The sequence below is a fragment of the Chaetodon auriga genome, chromosome 10 (assembly GCF_051107435.1).
Source record: "Chaetodon auriga isolate fChaAug3 chromosome 10, fChaAug3.hap1, whole genome shotgun sequence".
NCBI classification, from domain to species: Eukaryota; Metazoa; Chordata; class Actinopteri; order Chaetodontiformes; family Chaetodontidae; genus Chaetodon; species Chaetodon auriga.
In genome coordinates this window covers 16,660,874-16,678,591 of record NC_135083.1, presented here as the reverse complement: position 1 = coordinate 16,678,591, position 17,718 = coordinate 16,660,874, and the positions used below count along the sequence as shown (strand labels likewise).

The 17,718-nt window shown below is 40.1% G+C and overlaps 1 protein-coding gene across 4 annotated transcripts in view; it reads left to right on the top strand.

The window, feature by feature from the left end:
• cntn3a.1 (contactin 3a, tandem duplicate 1) overlaps positions 1 to 17,718 on the top strand; it is a 74,549-nt gene that overhangs the window by 11,830 nt on the left and 45,001 nt on the right. For all 4 annotated transcript variants that reach the window (XR_013077719.1, XM_076741154.1, XM_076741153.1 and 1 more), the window contains 3 exons: positions 5,667 to 5,799; positions 8,916 to 9,091; positions 16,868 to 16,963. Coding sequence is in view for 3 of the 4 variants with exons in the window: in XM_076741154.1 (XP_076597269.1) it covers positions 5,667 to 5,799; positions 8,916 to 9,091; positions 16,868 to 16,963 (405 nt within the window). In the remaining variant the exon portion in view is untranslated. The remainder of the gene's footprint in view (positions 1 to 5,666; positions 5,800 to 8,915; positions 9,092 to 16,867; positions 16,964 to 17,718) is intronic.

Here is a 17,718-nt window from a genome sequence, read left to right as displayed (position 1 = left end):
TCTCTTATTAACTTAAATGGTGGAATTCATTCCACAGAACAACTGTGCATTTTGTCCCCGATCACTCACATTGAAATAGCATTTGGACGGCATCTCTTCTCATTCAGTATGAACAGAAGGAATGATTGCAAAGACCAAAAACTGTACATTTAAGCATTGTTTTAAGACAGACTGTGAAGTTCAGAGAATGTGAAGCCATCCTTTAATTTGACACAGTCAGCAGTCACCCTAAATACATACTCAGATGACTTATAACTTCACCACCGCCATTGTTCATTTAAGGTAGATACGGGCTGCTTCTGGCCAATGCTATAAGCTCCCAGAACTACATTTACTTTGCTATCCATCCCCCAGCGTGCATTCCAGAGATGACTGGAGTTTCAAATATTGACTTACCTCATTGATTCATCAGAACATGGCAAAGCCTTTTAAGAATCCTTAAGCAAGGATTTTATTGCATCTTTGAAGTTTTGTGTATGTGAAGATGTGGAATATTCCCTTGTGGATCTTCCTCCCGTAGCTGGCTGGTACTTTTGCTTCATCCAGGAATGAAAAATCATCCAATTTAAATGTGTTTGCATACACAGTGTAGCGTTTAATATAGATGCATAGTAATTAATTTGTAATGTGTTTCATTTCTTGTGAATACATCACTATCAGTCAGCAATATGTATTTGTGTCAGGAGCTGTGAGCTGCTTTCCCTCGTGTATTTCAGTTTGGTGCCGATGCTGAAGGTACCAGTCTCTCAGAATTACCATTAGCTGGATATTTGAAAAGGGTAGTGATTATGCACTTCTCACTTACCTGCTTCACGTCTTATTAACAGTGTTTATGAGATTTATGCCACATCTTGTAAGAAATATTTGCGAAGTACAGGAATCCACTCTGTACGCTGCATTGTCAAAAAAATGAAATGCACTCATGGTCAAATTTGGCATTTTGTAATTTACAGTTTTAAAGCATGATGAATGTTTCCATTAGTGTCGACCATACGAGCTGGTAAGTGACAAATAACCTTCTAACCAATCTTGAAGAAGAAAAGGTACGACTATTACTACAATTAGATGACAAATGGCGTTCTCAGAAGCAATGCACTCCTGAGTTTATGTAGACATTCAACAGAGAGAAAAACAACAACAAAAAAATAGCTTTAATTTTCCACTCCCACATATGGAGTTGGACCTAATCAATTTTTTGCTTCCCCAGTGAACATGGCATTGGATACCCTGGATACGAGGGTATTGAATTTCAGATGCACTAGCTTTGATTAGTCGGAGAATGGTGTGACATGGGTGGATATTTGTTGGGACTATGTTGGCCACATTCCCCTCCTGACAGGCTGTGTCGCTGAAAATGTAATTAACTTAATTAACGAGAGTCTGCAGCATAGTATAGTACACCCTAGCTGATAGTCATAGCAGTAAAGTATGGCCTCCAACATTTTGTATTAGTTTGGCTCTTGGGCTATTTCTTTTTATGTTTTTCTACTATATCTTCCCACCACTTCTACAATACTAGAATCAAAAGATTATAGCGTTTTTTTCTTTTTCCATTATTTTATTGGTGAAATATAAAATTATTCATATTTTGCAGTTCCATGAAAACAGACCATGAAAAACAGATATTTCAAACATTTGAATGTAATCAAATCTATAGCTTGCTCGTAAGAACGCAAACCTTCCTTCTGCTCTGGAGCAACATTTGCTGGCCCTGAATGAGAGACCTTAAAGGTGTACCTTATCGGCCTGGACAGAGGGGAAAGATGCTTTAAAAAGCAAGATTGGCTTTTTTTATTTGATGCATAAAACCCTGAGCTGAAACGAATGGATTTGGGACCTCACAAACGACCGATACCTCCCCCACAGCCGACTCCCCATGTGCCTGTTTATTCATGCTGAGGTAAGCTGGAGGAATTCATTTGCTGTCAGCTAGTATTGAATTTGAGATTAGTTTTTATTTCAGCCTCCTAAACAGCTCCCTCTGCCTTCCACTTGTGCTTCGATGCAGAGTCTTGTGTTGTCTGAGGAGCCTTCGAAAACGGCGGCACATATCACCATCTGGCAGCAGGTGACAGATATGAGTGGGGGCGGCCCTGTTTTTTTTTTTTTTTTTTTAAACTCTTAAAGGACTCTTTCATAATGACCTCCATCTTTGTCCTGCGGCACTGTACAATCAACTTCCTGTTAGGATTCTGGATCAGTGCACTTCTCTGATAGAGCGCTTTTTCATCATCTTGCTTTCTGTTCTCTGGCGTGCTCTGAGTTGGACCTGTCAGTGGGTTCCATCTTTCTGGTTTCAGGATTTCTGGACTCCTTTTTAGAAGGGCTAACAGTCTGTCAACTTAAGTGTCAGTGTTAAAATCTTGCTACTTGGCCAGATGTATTTCCAGTATGAATCCATGGTCTGGTTGAGCCACAAACATGAAATTCGATCTGTAAAAAAGGAAAATCCTTCAGTGTCTTCAGCCTGTGGGTGTCGCTCTGAGCAGCACTGGTTTAGTGATGTGTAGCACCTCAATGTTTGATTATCAGAAAGCAAGCCTGAAAGTTATTCTACTTTCCCCTACCACATCTTACATTCATTCCTGCTAGGCCAACGAAAGAGTTTCAGAGAGTTTGCATCAGTTTGAACTGAGCCCCCAGGCACAGCCCCCGGAGCTCAATCCCGTCTCATTATTCTGACACTTATTCACCATTATAATAACAGCTGCCATGGTGCTCCCAAAGTCCAGGCCAGTTCAGCGGTGCCATTACTGAGACTAGGGGTTGCAACCAAATATCTGTGTTGATTAATTTCCCATTAATTGAATATTGAGTTAGGTTTGTGCACTGAAGTCCACTTAGGGATTGATCCAATTGTGCTGCACACACCAAGCTTCAGGACAAATGCTCTGATAGACATGGTTCGGTGCAATTAGGCAGTTTGCTTGTGGGTGCCGTAGGGGTAATGCAAGTTGTTCTGTTTGTGCTTTAAGCGTAGCAACCGCAGGGCGCAAGTGATAAGCGACAGGTCAAACACATTAAATAAGCACCGTGAATCACTCACTGCGCTCAAAGACAGTTTGTTCCCACATTCTTAATCAGGTGGTTATGAAAAAAAGTTGAAGACGAGCCAGAGCAGTGCATTTTCTTGTTTACGGTTTGCATGCGTTCGTTGAGTTGTTAATATACAACTGTGGTGACAACCCTAAATAATGAAGCAACTGTTCAGAAAAAACAACTGCGAGGTATTCTTAAAAAAACACGTGTTTCAATACAATAACCTTTATTACCTGCCCCAAGGAGGAGATGTTTTCGGTTTGGTTTGCTTGTCTGTATGTCAGCAGGATTCTGGAAAAACTACTGTCATGATTTTCATGAAACATAGGGGAAGGATGAAGAATGGACCAATGAAATTTTGGGAAAGATGCACAAATTATTTATTAGAATTCACATTGACACACATCATGCAACTAATTATACTCCAAATATGAATTGTTTGCATTAAACTCTGCAAGAGATGTTAAGGAAAAATGTTTGAAATTTAAGCTTCATGAGAGAAGCAGTCATATTGGCTGTGAGGAGTGGACTGTTGGCGTTGGCAGAAGTCTGCGCTCTCAGAGTGGCCTTACACAAAGCTATTCTTATTATGACTGCTTGAAGGATAAACTTCATTACAGTTGTCCCATATACACAGTCCAACATAGCTCCTTCAGTTGAAGGAGGAGGGAATGAATAGCTTTTATCTTTTGTGGCATCATCATTTTTTTTTTTTTAACATAATTCTCTGTAGTAAACTGTAATGCACATGATTAATGAATCACACACTGTTTAACAATATTATCCAAACACTGAATTGCAGTGCAAGCAAGATCCCCTTCAGGTTCAGGTTTTATTCAGGAGGAGAACTTGTAGCATCGAAAGCACATGGTGATACTAACACTGAAATACTGTTCTGTTTGTTGTGTTGTCAATTCTGGATGAAATGTCTTTGACTTCCCACTTTTGAAATCATTATTGAGTTAAAGTACTAATTAGTGTCCAAAGGGCTTGATGAAATATTTAGGGCCGCCAGCTGAAAAGCCCCATTTTAAGTATTTTTCAAAATAATTCTCAATATAAATGTTTGGGGCTTGATTACTGGAATCGTTTATCAGTTTAATAAGGCACGGTGATTCATCTCATGTTTCCCGCAGGCTTTATCATCCTTCCAAGTTTGCCTCCAACAAGTGTGAGGATTTGTGTTTGAATATGGACTGTACAAGATGTGTCTTCTGGTAATCAATCATCTCTCAACGCTGCTTCGAGGGACACGCTTCATCTAACAAAGATTATAATTAGGCAGCCTTTTATTCTGTGTAACTTTCTGAGAGGTTTATCCTTGTGGAGAGGAACAATCAGTGTACAAGGTCCCTTGTCAAACAGCTCCACCCTCTCAGAGAGTTATTTTGAGTCTTGAGGATAAACCTGTACTCCCATGGTGCCAGAGACTTGAAAAGGATACCTGCCTCTCATACAAATTAGTTACCCTACCTACAGAATCATCCCACTTCTGTGCCATTACAGAAATGCAAATGTATTCTGACAAATCCAAATTAATTCCTCTTCCATCACAGAAAGAAATGTTCATTCCAGTGAAGTGCTGACTGCCCCATGGGTCAATCCTACTGTGGGCTTTGCCTGCACAACATGCATTCACTATCGTACCATTGTAATTAATAAGAAACGAATGTTACACAGACATGCTGCTGTCGTTGTTGTTTGTGTTTCCTTGTTGTTGTTTCTTTCTTTTTTTTGTTCTTACATAGGCAGTGAATCAACAAGCAACAGTGCTATAATACAGAGCGTACACACAGTTATTGTGTTAATTTGTGTTTTGTGCTGTATATATTGTATGTTTAAAGTTTTGTCCTTGCAGAACACCACATGATGTTATGATAATAATGGCCAGAGTACACACAGTGCTTCTATGTAAAAATACTGGAAAAGTGTTATTCAAAGAGATTTGCAAGCAGTGCTGGTATTGTATCACGACAAGCTTTCATTATAAATAATAATGGGCAGTTTGGATGAAATTTACAATGGAAGCAATTTATACTGCACTTTCTCAGAGCAAGGAAGGAAAACAACAACTCAAGTATTTTTCCCCCCAACTGTTGAAATTACTGTCTTTTTGTCTTCGTCTGAGTCACAATGGGCAGCATTTCGATGGCTCAAATGAGATGGACTGATTTAAATGAGACCATATTACTCTCAGTATTTGTTGTGGCATTTATTTCAGATTTCTTGCTCGACGTCCCCTGGGAAGGAGGTGATAAGTTTGAAGGGTTTAGATGAAATTGTGCCGAAGCACGGCGGCAGGGCACTGTGCCTTTGACAAGTCTGTAGATTCAGATGTTTGCATTAAAGTTTTATGAAGGTTACCAGCCTGATTATGCAGTACCTCAGGGATCTAGCAACTTTTTACGACTAATATGAAAAATGCTCATGGGCTCTGCTCAAATGGCCGACGGACTCAAACCAAACTCGCATTGTGATTCAACTGTCTGTTGAGCAGCACTGTTTTCCACTTTCTTCCCTCCTATGTAAGCCCTCAAAATCTACTTGCCTTCAAAAACATGTGAAAATGGGTTTTCAGGCTCACCAGGACATCAAAGCTGATGTAGTTTTGTTGGTTCTCCACCCAGGAAGCGGAGTCCTGCTGAGGCCTGTGTTCACCAAACAGCCCGGCAGTGTGGTATTTCCCCTTCAACCTGGCGAGAATCGCAGAGAGGTGGTGTTCAGCTGTGAGGCCCAGGGGCACCCACCGCCCTTCTACAGGTAACACCTGCAGGCATGGCTTTATGCACGCTGTTTGGGTTTTGTTAGCCAGAACCTTTAGATAATATCTCAGGGCTTTCAAGTGCAGCATTTGCACTAAATATCTAGCAAGGCTGAATTTATCGGCCTGGGAAAACTGGGGATATGTGGACTTCATGGCTCGCTGCTGCTCACCGCCCACAGTGCTTAGCTCCATTGTCAATCATTGGGAATTTGAGGATGATGAATTAATTGGCCTCAGTTGTTGGTCTATTTTATATTTGCATTGGTGGGTGCACATTGATCCGCTGTAGAATTCAATTTGAGAGCTTCCTGTCATCAGTATCATTGACCACTGAAAAGATCAAGTGACCCAAGAGAATCATGCAACAAAACTCTGCCGCTACCATGACAGAGATTAAGTGAGGAAGAAAAACACAGGCGGAGTATATTTCACATACCAGGAATGATGTGGCAGAAGTTGTCATTCCATATCGCTGCTTTAGGTCTGCTACAGTTGACATTTTATGTACAGCTTCACTGTCCGAGACTGCACAGACATTGTTACAATCCAACTGATTTGGAGGCTATCACGACACGATAAACATGAGTCAAATGACTTGGTGGGCTTAGGTGTGGGAAAAACAGCTGTTCTTGTGGTCCTTGCGCCCTGGCAATTGTTAGAAACAAATTGATGTTTAGCGGTTCCTCCGCCGCTAAAATGATGACAAATGAAAACAAATGACAAATGATGATTTCTTTAAAGTGCATCAAGCGCATAAGCTATTAATTCATAGTCTATCAATTGGGGCCACATAGCTGTTGTACTCCTGTCAGTGTAATTAAATGCAAATTGCAAAGCATTTAATGTGTAATAGGTTGAAACGATCCCTCATAACATCAGCATATGCGGCCGTTAATGTAGCTTGAAGTTCCTTGGTGTTATGCCTAATGGGCACAAATTGAAATGAATGTACAAGATCCTATCACTTGGATCGGCTGGAATACTTATTAAGTAATCAGTCGCTATTTCACCGTCTGGATAGTCCTGCTTTTTAAAATGAAAAGCAATTTATGAGGTCTGCAAGATTTTTTTGCCCTTCTGAGTTCAACTTCTGAGAGCGTGCCCAGCTCTGTATCAAATCAAATTTTGCCATAATTAACTTGTTAATTACAACAAGTGGCACCAACTGTGGCAGTCGATATATCACATTAAGAACTGATTTTCTGATTTATCACAAGCTGTTATGTCATACTTTTTATCCCTGTTAGTGACGGGCCTGATATTCAGATGGACATATTGTTGCGCTGTTAGTTTTTTATTTATTTATTTATTTATTTATTTCTTCACCAAAGGTCATTTCTGCCAGCTTTGGAAATGAGTCTTGAAAAGGCTTTGGGTCCTTTTGAGGTTCAGCAGCAGGACACCATATGCTGAGTGACTCTTTACTGCTGAGTATGTAGGCAGGTATATTTCAGGGGCGCCAAGGACAAATTAATTTGTCTAAGACTACCCAATGACTGCTGCCACATAAAGCCCCCACTCCAAGATCTCACCATGGTCCCTTGATTTGTCTCATGTGGAGCTCTTGGACCAGTTCCAGCCGCAACACCAAATCACTAAATCAATCTAATCAGCCAATCTGCCGTTGAGTACCGCTCCGCTGCATATGTCCCACTGTTCCCTTGCTTCTTCAACCCTGCCTCCCACTCTCTTTGTCTAAATCCTTCCCACTAAAAAAAAAGGGAAGAAGAAATTCAGAAATAGAAACCTCAAGCTTCCTTTTCTCAGAGAGATGTGAAAATCTAATCAAGACCAAGGAGCTAACATTCAACCTAATTGTGCCTTATTTCCTTGATGAAAAGCTGTTTCATAAGAACAAGTGTCACTTTTCTTGTTAGTCTGCATTTACCCTCTTCTTTTTTCTCATTTTCTTTCTCTTTGACTGTAATTTCATTTGAGAATGAAAGTGCCATTTGCACACCAGCTTTGCCCGGGTACAATGCAGACATTCTCAGCAAACTATTGAATTGATGAAATGTATTTGAATACATTTAGAAAGTTTTCTGCAAAGAAAGTTACATCCTTTTTCATGTGTTGTTGTAAACTCTTTACTGTTCACAGTGAGTACAAACTTGCTTGAAGTCTACATGATAAATTAGGAGGTTTTGGTGACATGCTGCATTTGGTTGAACTGGTATCATCAACTCAGCAGGTTATCTTAGACTGTAAGCCTCAATTATGCAAAGTGAACAACACTAAGTCAAAAGTTAAAAGTTGAAAGTTGATTGCTGGCATCTTTCTGGTCTTCCTCACTCACGCTCACACACTGGACCCATATTATTCAAAACAAGAGGTTTAATAAACAAAAATCACCATTATCCTGTGCTATGCATGTGGCGATTTTGTTTGAGCAGCCCTGATGGTTGGCACTCCAGTCTGCTAATCACTATGATTGGAGGGAAGGATTTTGATTCATGGTGAAAGGGCCTCCCTCCTGTGGCTGTGCTTGATGGACAAACAGACTGAAAGGAAAAAGGAAACGGCAAAGGAATGTAGAGCGTTTGATTTGTGAGTAACAGTTGTTTTGGAAGGGGGAAAAAGCCTGAATAAAAATGAACGGCCTTTTGAAACGGCGGTTGCTGATTGCTTCTCATTTCAGTTGCAACCCTGATTCCAAAAAAGTTGGGTTTTTGCATGTTTTGTAAAACACAAATAAAACAGAATGTGATAACTTGCTAATTGTTTTTGACAAATACTCAATTGAAAACAGCACAAAGACTATATAATTAATGTTTAACCTCATCAACCTCATTGATTTTTGTAAATATCTGCTTATCCTGAATGGGGACAGGAGCAGTTAAAGACTGTGAAAGTAGTGGAATGTGTTCGTTTTGGTTTTGCTGCATGATGCATCAGTCTGTGCTATTTTTGCTAATGTAGGCTTTATCCATAATAAGGGCTGTTTGGTTTATATACTAGTCTCTATTATGTATTAACTGGACTCAGTGTTTCTGCATCAGCATCAGTCTAAACTGTTAATCAGAGGGGATTATCAGACACTGGCCTCATGGATATGACAAAATACAAGATGTCTAAATTTTTTTTGTCTTGTAACATGTGCTTACATTCACAGGTGGAAGCTCAATGACTCTTTCATCCTGCCCAGGCCAGGCTCACGCTACTCTCTAATGGGAGGAAACTTACACATCAGCCATCTGAATAAAGAGGGAGACGTCGGCATCTATCAATGCCTGGCATCAAACTCTTTTGGCACTATTGTCAGCAGAGAGGCCAGCCTGCACATTGCATGTAAGTCCATCTTGTATTAACTTATGACAAAGTGCAGAATGATTGATAACAGCCCTCTTCTAACAAGGAAAAATCCAATAATACAAAGATATAACAGTTTAACAATTTGTGTTCTTCTCATTTTTATTATTTCGGTTGAGTTTAGTTCACCTGGATTCAACTTCAGCACTTCTAAGTTCACTTCAGGCTTTGTTTGCCTCAGAAAGTAAACGTTTCATTAAACATCACACAAGCCGGCTCACTGAAAGTATAATGACCCAGTGGGATTCTCAAGAAATTGTTTGTTATCGTCCATCACGATGTGTGTTTTTCACTTTAGCCGCGATTAAAGCTCCAGTTCTCGTGTTTACTCGGCCTAGTGGTTCTAAACTTCTCACACCCTTGTGATGATTGTGTGGTGGGCCTTGACAGACCTCGTATAGTTGATGCTTTACAGCCCTCATCCATCACATTTTATAAGACCAGAGTCTACGGCATCTCTGATGGCAAGGTGAACTTGAGGCCTCCGTTCTTGATGGGCAGCCCATATCAAATGACAGCCCTGATATCTGTGAACAGATGGTGCAGCTAGATTGAATTCTGATGTCTGTTTCTGTGCCATAGCAGGTGCAGAGATGATCCTTGGCAGGGAGAGCACCAGAGGTGTCCATCTAGCCGCGATTTGGTGCTTCTTTCTCACAAAGCAGCATTAAATCTTCGGCATATTGTGCAAATCGGTGGCACGAGTTGCCAGCGGGCTGTTGATCATATTCACATTTCCTATCAATTTCCGAGGCCTAATATGAACTCTATGTCATTGTGATTGGTCTCATCTGTTGCCCGGGCCTGACCTGGGACCTGCTGCTGTTGTCAATGGATGAGGACAAGCATCAGTGCTGATGTGTGATACATCTTATTTATTGCTCTTGGTTTAACTTAATTAAGTGTGCCGAATGATTGAGCAGGGCCCAGGTCAAGGGAATAATTCATGGAGGAGCAGCCTGTTATGACACTTAGTATTGTGTCATTTGTAACAGACTCAGACTCTGACTCTCAGAGTGGCTCAGTATGCTCTTTCAAACACCGTGGGCTTTGCACCCCTCTCAGCCGTGTAATAACTGTGAGACAAAGACCAAGATAAAGGCCATTAATAAAGAAAATACAGGCGTCTACAATAATGTGTACGCAGTAATCTTATCAAGTCTGGTAGCCTACAACTAGTGCTTTTGCTCACTGCTGCAGAAAACAAATGTAGAACAGTAATTACAGCATACCCATTACTAAAAACACTATTTTTGTCTTCTTTAACAATCTAATCTATATTCGGCAATGCATCCATGGAGGTCTTTGCTGATGACGGTGAACAAGATCAGTGTGTTAGATTTGCTAATGATATCCCATAACATCATATTTGTATTGCATGAGTGTGTGCTGCACACATAATAGCTAAGATAGCCTACATTTTTAATCCTCTGAAGGATGGATGATATAACAGTTTCTGTTGGCATCTGGTTGGGGCTTAAACCTCTAAAAGTATAAAGGTCCTTGATCCTGTTGACAATACAGACTTAAATGTTTAAAAGGTTCTGCTCTCCTGCTGGGAGCGCTGGAAGGAATAATCTAGTTGGTTATCGAGCCAGATTGAGTTTCCTAATCTCCTGGGGATATTTTCGGTGTAAGTGAAAGGATTTTCACTGATGCAAGATGGAACATTTTACAGCAGATTGCAGGGCCAGCAATATGGGCAAAGTGTATTGGATGCCTGTCCTGAAGAAGGAGCACGCTACAGCCTAGATGCTGTGATGCTTATAGAGCCACAAGGTTAACACAGTGTTTAATGAAGGGTGAAATAGCTGTATTTATGAAAGCAGTGCAGGATGCGACTCCCTTGTATCTTGGTGCTCATGATTTCTCCTATCAAATTCAGCCCTGTAATTGCACATCATTTGCATTTTATTTCTTACTGGCTCCAGTCTAACCTAACTGCCTTATCTGTGTAATTACTTTGCAAGATTTCTATCTCTTGTTTTTTTCTTGCTTCTCTCATTTCCATCAGCTCAGTGCTCTTTATTCATTGCTTTTGCCTCAGGTGAAAATTTAGTCTTTCTTGAGTTTGAGAGCATCTGAGAAACGGACAATAACATTTATCGTCAGCACTGTGATGCTAAGTGCTCTATCTTGATTTCAGATCATCTTTTAGTGAGGTAGGCAGCAGGCATTATCTGAATGAAGCACTTCACAACAGTATTATAATTACCAGGAGACGCCAGCAGTAGCCCCTTGTATGAATTAGGCCCCTTTGATGTGGATCACTCCTCAAACATCACTCACTGTTTGGGCTTCACTGCATGATGCTTGTCTGAGAACAGAGGAGAGAAGACAAAGGCCAGACAGAGATGACAGAGATGAACGATTTTCATCATCTACTAGTATTATTCATTAATTTTTTATCATCACGGTAAAAACATATGACATGTTTGACATATGGCTTGTTGATTGTGGCTTTTAGGTGACTTGCACTCTACCTTTTGACTTCTAATAATTTATGTAGTCAATAGATTACAGAGCTTCACTTAGTTATAAGTAACCTTTCCCAGCTCCGTCTACATCCACAGTCAATTTCTCCCAGTATCCGAGTGGAGACTTGATTCCCCATGGTAAGAATATTGACTGACCGCTCTTTAACTTTGTCATAAATATTGCTTAAAAAATTGTCAAGTTGTGAATTCTAGCTGTTAAAAGTAGATAAGTGCATTCAGGAATAGCCACACTTCACTCAGCACAACAGCATAATACAACAAGCTGCACATTAGAACATGCACTCTGTCACTAATCATTTCCACAACCTATCAGGTTTCTGTGTGACAACCTGCAGATTATGTGTACTTTATTTGATTTAGGCCAATCATTTTCAGAAAATTAGTTTCTTGTATTCTAATTTTGGAGGGTTTAACCATTTAGAATGGTTTTATTAAACCTTACTGCACAAGTGTTATTTCTTCCCAAGCAATTTCAAAAGGCTTTTGATTAAACCATTGTACTTGAGTTTCTCACAAAAAACACATTTCGTCTTTGACGTTAGAGGTTTTAATGACAAATTTAGTGTGCATTTGTTTCATTGAGGATGCACAAATTTTATACCTACATATATGATAATCTTGGTGGCGCCTCTTGTAGCCTCACAAAGAGGTTCTGGTTTTGAACTGGCCTGTTTTTTTCTGTGTGCTGTGTGGCTCCACTTTCCTCCCATGCTAAACACATACATTACATATTCTCTTCGAATTTTATAATAATTGTATTTGTGTAGCACTTTTCAGGCAAAGTGCATAAAAAGCTTTGCAGTGCAGGAAAACAACATAAAAAGACAGTCACACACAAATAAAAACATCTCCATATAACTATAGTTAGATATAAAACCATCCATAAGGTGAAGAAACAAAAAAACAATCAAGAAGAGTAAAAACAAACATAAAATCTCGCCGTAACTTGACAGTGCTAAGTTGGTCTTGAGTGCAAGTTTGATTGAATTCAGTAAAGTGTGTAGATAACACAGCAGTGGGAGGAGAGAGGCAAGGTCTGCTTGGTGAAACTCATAATTACCTCTTTGCACCACACCTTGATCATTTTATTATTTAGACTCCTTATTTTTTGATGGATTAAAATTCACACCTGTTTTTAAAGTAATTCAGGAGAAGTAAATGGTTGGGTAAAAAAGCTTTATAGAGGGATGGCATTAGTGGGGAAAGATGAAAAATCAGTGAGTGTCATCCCATTTAAATTGGTTCCAAGGCTCTTTCCATTTGCTGTTTGACTACAGCTGGGTGGGAGGCGGCTAACTCCCTGGCAAACTCACAGACAGCCTTTGCTGTTTCAACTTTGCTGCTCAAGAAAAGGACAGGGACATGGCTCTTTTGAAATCTCCACCAACATGCTTATGGCGTTTTAGTCTATTTTTTATATAATCTCCTTTTTATTCATTAGGTCTGGCAATGTTTGTTGGCCTGCCAATCCGACAGCTCATGAATGGATTGCCACAACATTTTGGACCAACCCTCTTGCTCCTTTAAGTATGAATCCTGATACCTTTGGTCAGTGGATTGATAGATTTTGTTAATACCCTGAATTTCATCTTGAGCCATCAGCAGGTTAAAATTTATACTTAACACTTAAGTTCATCACAAAATGCATTAAAATAATGACCAGATTTCTGTCATCCTTTGTTATAATTACATAAGCTTATATTCTATTCTAATGTTTTCTGCTCATGTTTGTCCTGTGTTTTCTGCCAAATCTAATGCTAAACATTTTTGTTAGGTAAGGGATAAAAGCCTGAGGGTTCATGGTTTTTTAAGAATAAGTTCTATCCAAACTGGCACCACAGGTCAGCCCACATCAGAAATACAGAATAACCCTTAAGTGGAGGTAAGTGATGCCATAGTAGGAGAACTTCAAATACAAGCACTCTTGGAAAGTTTTTAAAACTCCTTTTGCCTTTTGTCCAATGGTTATGTGACAAATGTAACCACAACCCAAATTGCCCTCCAGCTCACACTCCAACAGAATGGCTTCAATTTGTCTTCTCTACAATCGCCTCTCATTCATTACAATGGGTCACATTGATGTAGCTAGCACAAAAATGCAAATTCACATCCAATTTCATGGATCTGAAAGCACTCAAAATAGCCTGAACTCTGTCATGGAGAAGCACATGGAGGTGCAGAGCCGTGATAGGCTTGATAAGATGATCCACGGGGTGCAGAACAGCTTGGGTTTTCAGGCATTGTTGGCTTTTAGTATGTCTAGCTCATTTACGCCCCACCATACTCCAAAGGAATATTGATCAGGAGAGCTTCACTCTCAGTGTGAGCAGAGCAACTCTGATATTTTCTAATGTTTGAGCCTGGTTTTAGAAAAGAGTTAAATCTGATCCTTTATGCTGTTCACAGTTCATAAAACACCCAATATTTTGCCCTATATTGAGAGGATAAGAAGAGTTGTTGTGCGAGTGATTGTAACAGTGATTGTACCAACTGACAGTGGATTAAATGCCTTTTCTATTATATATTATATTCAGATGATTTTAAATACATATAATACACTAATGGACTGAAATGTAATGTGCTATGCTTTGCAATGGGGGAGCCAAGCGCCAGCTACTGGTTGATTAGACAAGTGCTGTATGAATAAAATGTATTATTATTTTTAAAGTACTTTTTACAGTTATCCAGTTGTTGGAAAACCATAAATCAGGGCCCAGACTCCAGAAGCCTTACTAAGCTTTGAAGACATTAAAGATATGAGGAAGTACTCTGTCTGAACCACACATGTACTGAACACATGAAATGGTTGGTTGTCTAACAGTGGACCAACATCTTGTGCAACATATCTGAAACCACAGACGGCCTACTCTAGATAGTGTATTATTTCTTATCAGCATGTGGATGAGTGTGCAGAATATTAACTCAAACCGTACGATTCACAACATCAAACCATTCAGAATCATTGCTGGTACAGCTGCAGGGACGTACTGTTTGACTCAGCAGGTAGTGGCTCTGCCAGAGTAGCTATAGTCAAATGTGTTATGAGCTTCTTAGCCTGCTCACAAAGCCAAAAGAGCATATTGAGGTAGTTGAAAATAGACTGTTATTTTTAGCAGTACTATTGGCATTGCTCTTTGGATGGAAGTGCCATGTTGTCTGGTTGGTTGGTTGTTCCGCCATTTAATGCAGGGGTGGGGATCCTTTTCTTATCAATGGCCATTTCAATTTTCAGAGCATCCTTTGTGGGTCATATATACATACTAGGGCCATACTAAATACCACACTAATGTTCTTTTCCAGCTTTGGGTCAGTCAGTCTTGAGCAGAACCCACTCTATGCAAGAGTCAGATTGGAGAAGAACTGCTCTTGGTAGTAAGTTGTTGCTTTGCAGCTCAATGATTCCGTGTCGGAGGTTGTCAGACACATCAGCTGATTCCACATTAAATAGCAAATATGGTCACTTCCTTTTTGTTTCTTTTTCATGCACTGAAACCTCTTGCCAAATGCCAGCAGCATATTCAGATGTCATGGCAGGCTTTTGTTCTTGCAGAGTATGACAATGCACAGTGTTACCAGTTACAGTTACCACAGCTTTAATTTCACATTTGAAAGAGCTGAGAAGCTGGCTGGGACTTGAGGTTCAGGTCTGAGAGTTAATGTCTGCCATGAAGGCCATGAAGGCCACATCGCACAGACACCCAATGAATTGTTCCAGACAAATTGACACTTTGGAACAGTTTTACTTTGTCCAGTGCTACCAGCTTTGCAGCAGCAACAACAAAAGATTTCGGATGTGAGGGGAGGGATACTGTGGAGCCGTCGATATTTAGGGTGATGTTGTGGGTGGATTTGAAGAGTGATTTTGGTCCGATAATGATGATTTCTGATTTGTCACAATTGAATTATACCTGCTGAACTTCAGTAAATAACTTTTGTCATTGTGAGTCTTAGCAGGGTGCTGTTGGCATTTATTAAAAAGCACTCAAAGTGCCACCTCTCAGGGCTGCTAGAGGGCTGCGAATCTTTGTCTTGTTTTTATTCTGTTATTCTATTTTGTGCAAGATTCAGTCAAATTACAAACCTTTTCTATTATGTTCTTTATTTTTACCGTTAAGACGTGATGATACATGAAGTTGAGCATAACACTACATGAGCATCATCAGATGGCTGCTAATGATTGCTTTTACAAACATTACATACATCAGCATACATGTCAAGAAAAGGATAAATTAATACATCTCTCACATTCATTTAGGAGCTTTAGGACATCTAGAGGCAGCTATAGTTGGCTTGCTGGTCCAGAGGGACCCTGACTATTCTGAGTCTGTTCATGCATATAGAGGCTTTATGTGATTGTTATCCATGCATCGGTCCTAGATTTAGAATTGGCTACTGAAGCATCTGCACAATCTGTTCGCACCAAATATGAAAAGAACTTAATGATCTACTAATTAATTTGTGAAATCGTACAGCAGCTTTCCACTAAATCATTTGTGAGCCCCCCTCCCCCCCAAAAAAAGCTTTCAATTGTGGTAATATAATGCTGTTCTGCTGGATGCAATTTTCCATTACTCACGAGGTCTGTAAAGATCACATACTGTATTTATTATGCAGAGGCTCACCCTGCTGTGCTTGTACACAGGAGGTGTCAGTTTTGCATTCTTTCTCCCTGGTTTTGAATTCAGTCTTGATTATGTCATTATATGGCAGCCTCGTATTTGGCTGCACTGCCTGCGATATCTCCAAGAGCCACAGCAGGCAAGAAAAGGCAAAGTGTTCAAGGATTGCCGTCTCTATTTGCTTTCTCTCAGCAGGTTGTCAACAAGTAATCGGTCTCCATACAAATGATGTTTCAGTCTTAGTCATTTAATTGTTGCTGGTCTGCGTGCAGTGGATGAAACACAGAAAGTGATAACAATACGCAGTTCCAATTAAATTCACTCATGTGTGACTTATACTTGAGGAATTGCTTTCTGCTCCACTCAGAAGTGTTTAGGATTTTACAGCACTTTGTCTGCATTTATGCAAACAGAGCATGGGTGTTTCATGAAAATATGCAGAAGTTCAGCATCAGATGGCACTTTGAAACTCTGCTCTGTGTTCTGACCAGAAATGAAATTATTGAGCAGCTGCAGATGTGACTTAACGTGCATTTTTATCTTTGTAAACATGATCTGTTTGCTTCCTGTGTGCGCATGGCTTTTGTGAAATATGAGTTGATCATTTTGCTTTATTGCTTTTGTGTTGTGGTAAACAGACTTGGAGAACTTCAAGACCCAGAGAAGAAGTCCAGTAAGGGTTCGTGAAGGTCAAGGAGTGGTCTTACTGTGTGGCCCACCACCCCACTCTGGAGGTAAGATGGCCTATTCTGAAGTTTTTTTATTTGATCTCTACCTCATGCAATGTCATTTGTGCTGCAGTTCAGTGAATAGTCATTATCAGTGAAAAATCACTTTCAGTTTTACGCAGAAATATCGACATCATGTGGCATCACTTCTCTGATTCCTCATCTACTCTGTGTTTATCTGGACAAAGTGGAAGTCATGTTTGTGGCCTCCCCCTCAGATCTCCTGGCTGTTTGTTTGTGTTGTTGAGGTCAGTGGAGTGAGTCATTTTTACTTTGGGACACTCTGGCCTGTCAGCCTGATTTTCAATGGGGGCGAGGAAAAACTTTGGCATGCAGACTGAAGAGGCTGTCTGTGGCTGGGGCCCTGCCAGGCTGAGTAATAGAGCCTCTCTCTGAAGGTGCTTTGTTTGCTTCTCATCAGCCCTTTGCATCCATGACATTATCGCTGGGAGTTAGCATCCAGTGTTGTTAACCCCTTCACAGAGATGGGGTTTTTTTTGCTCTACAGCCAGCATGGCTGAATGTAATTCTCCACCATTCAAGATCAGTTTTAAAGAGTCGATTTACACCGAATTGTCCTTGTCACTTTCATTTTCACTTTCATTTCAGTTTTAAAAAGCATTGCCTCTATATTTTGTTACAGTCTCTTATTGTATGTTACAAGGCAATGGTGGTGAAATTCAACATATGTGTATTTCCAGTTGACACTTTTTTGCAATTTTATGTGTGATTCTGCCTACATTTTACATATAATCATAGCG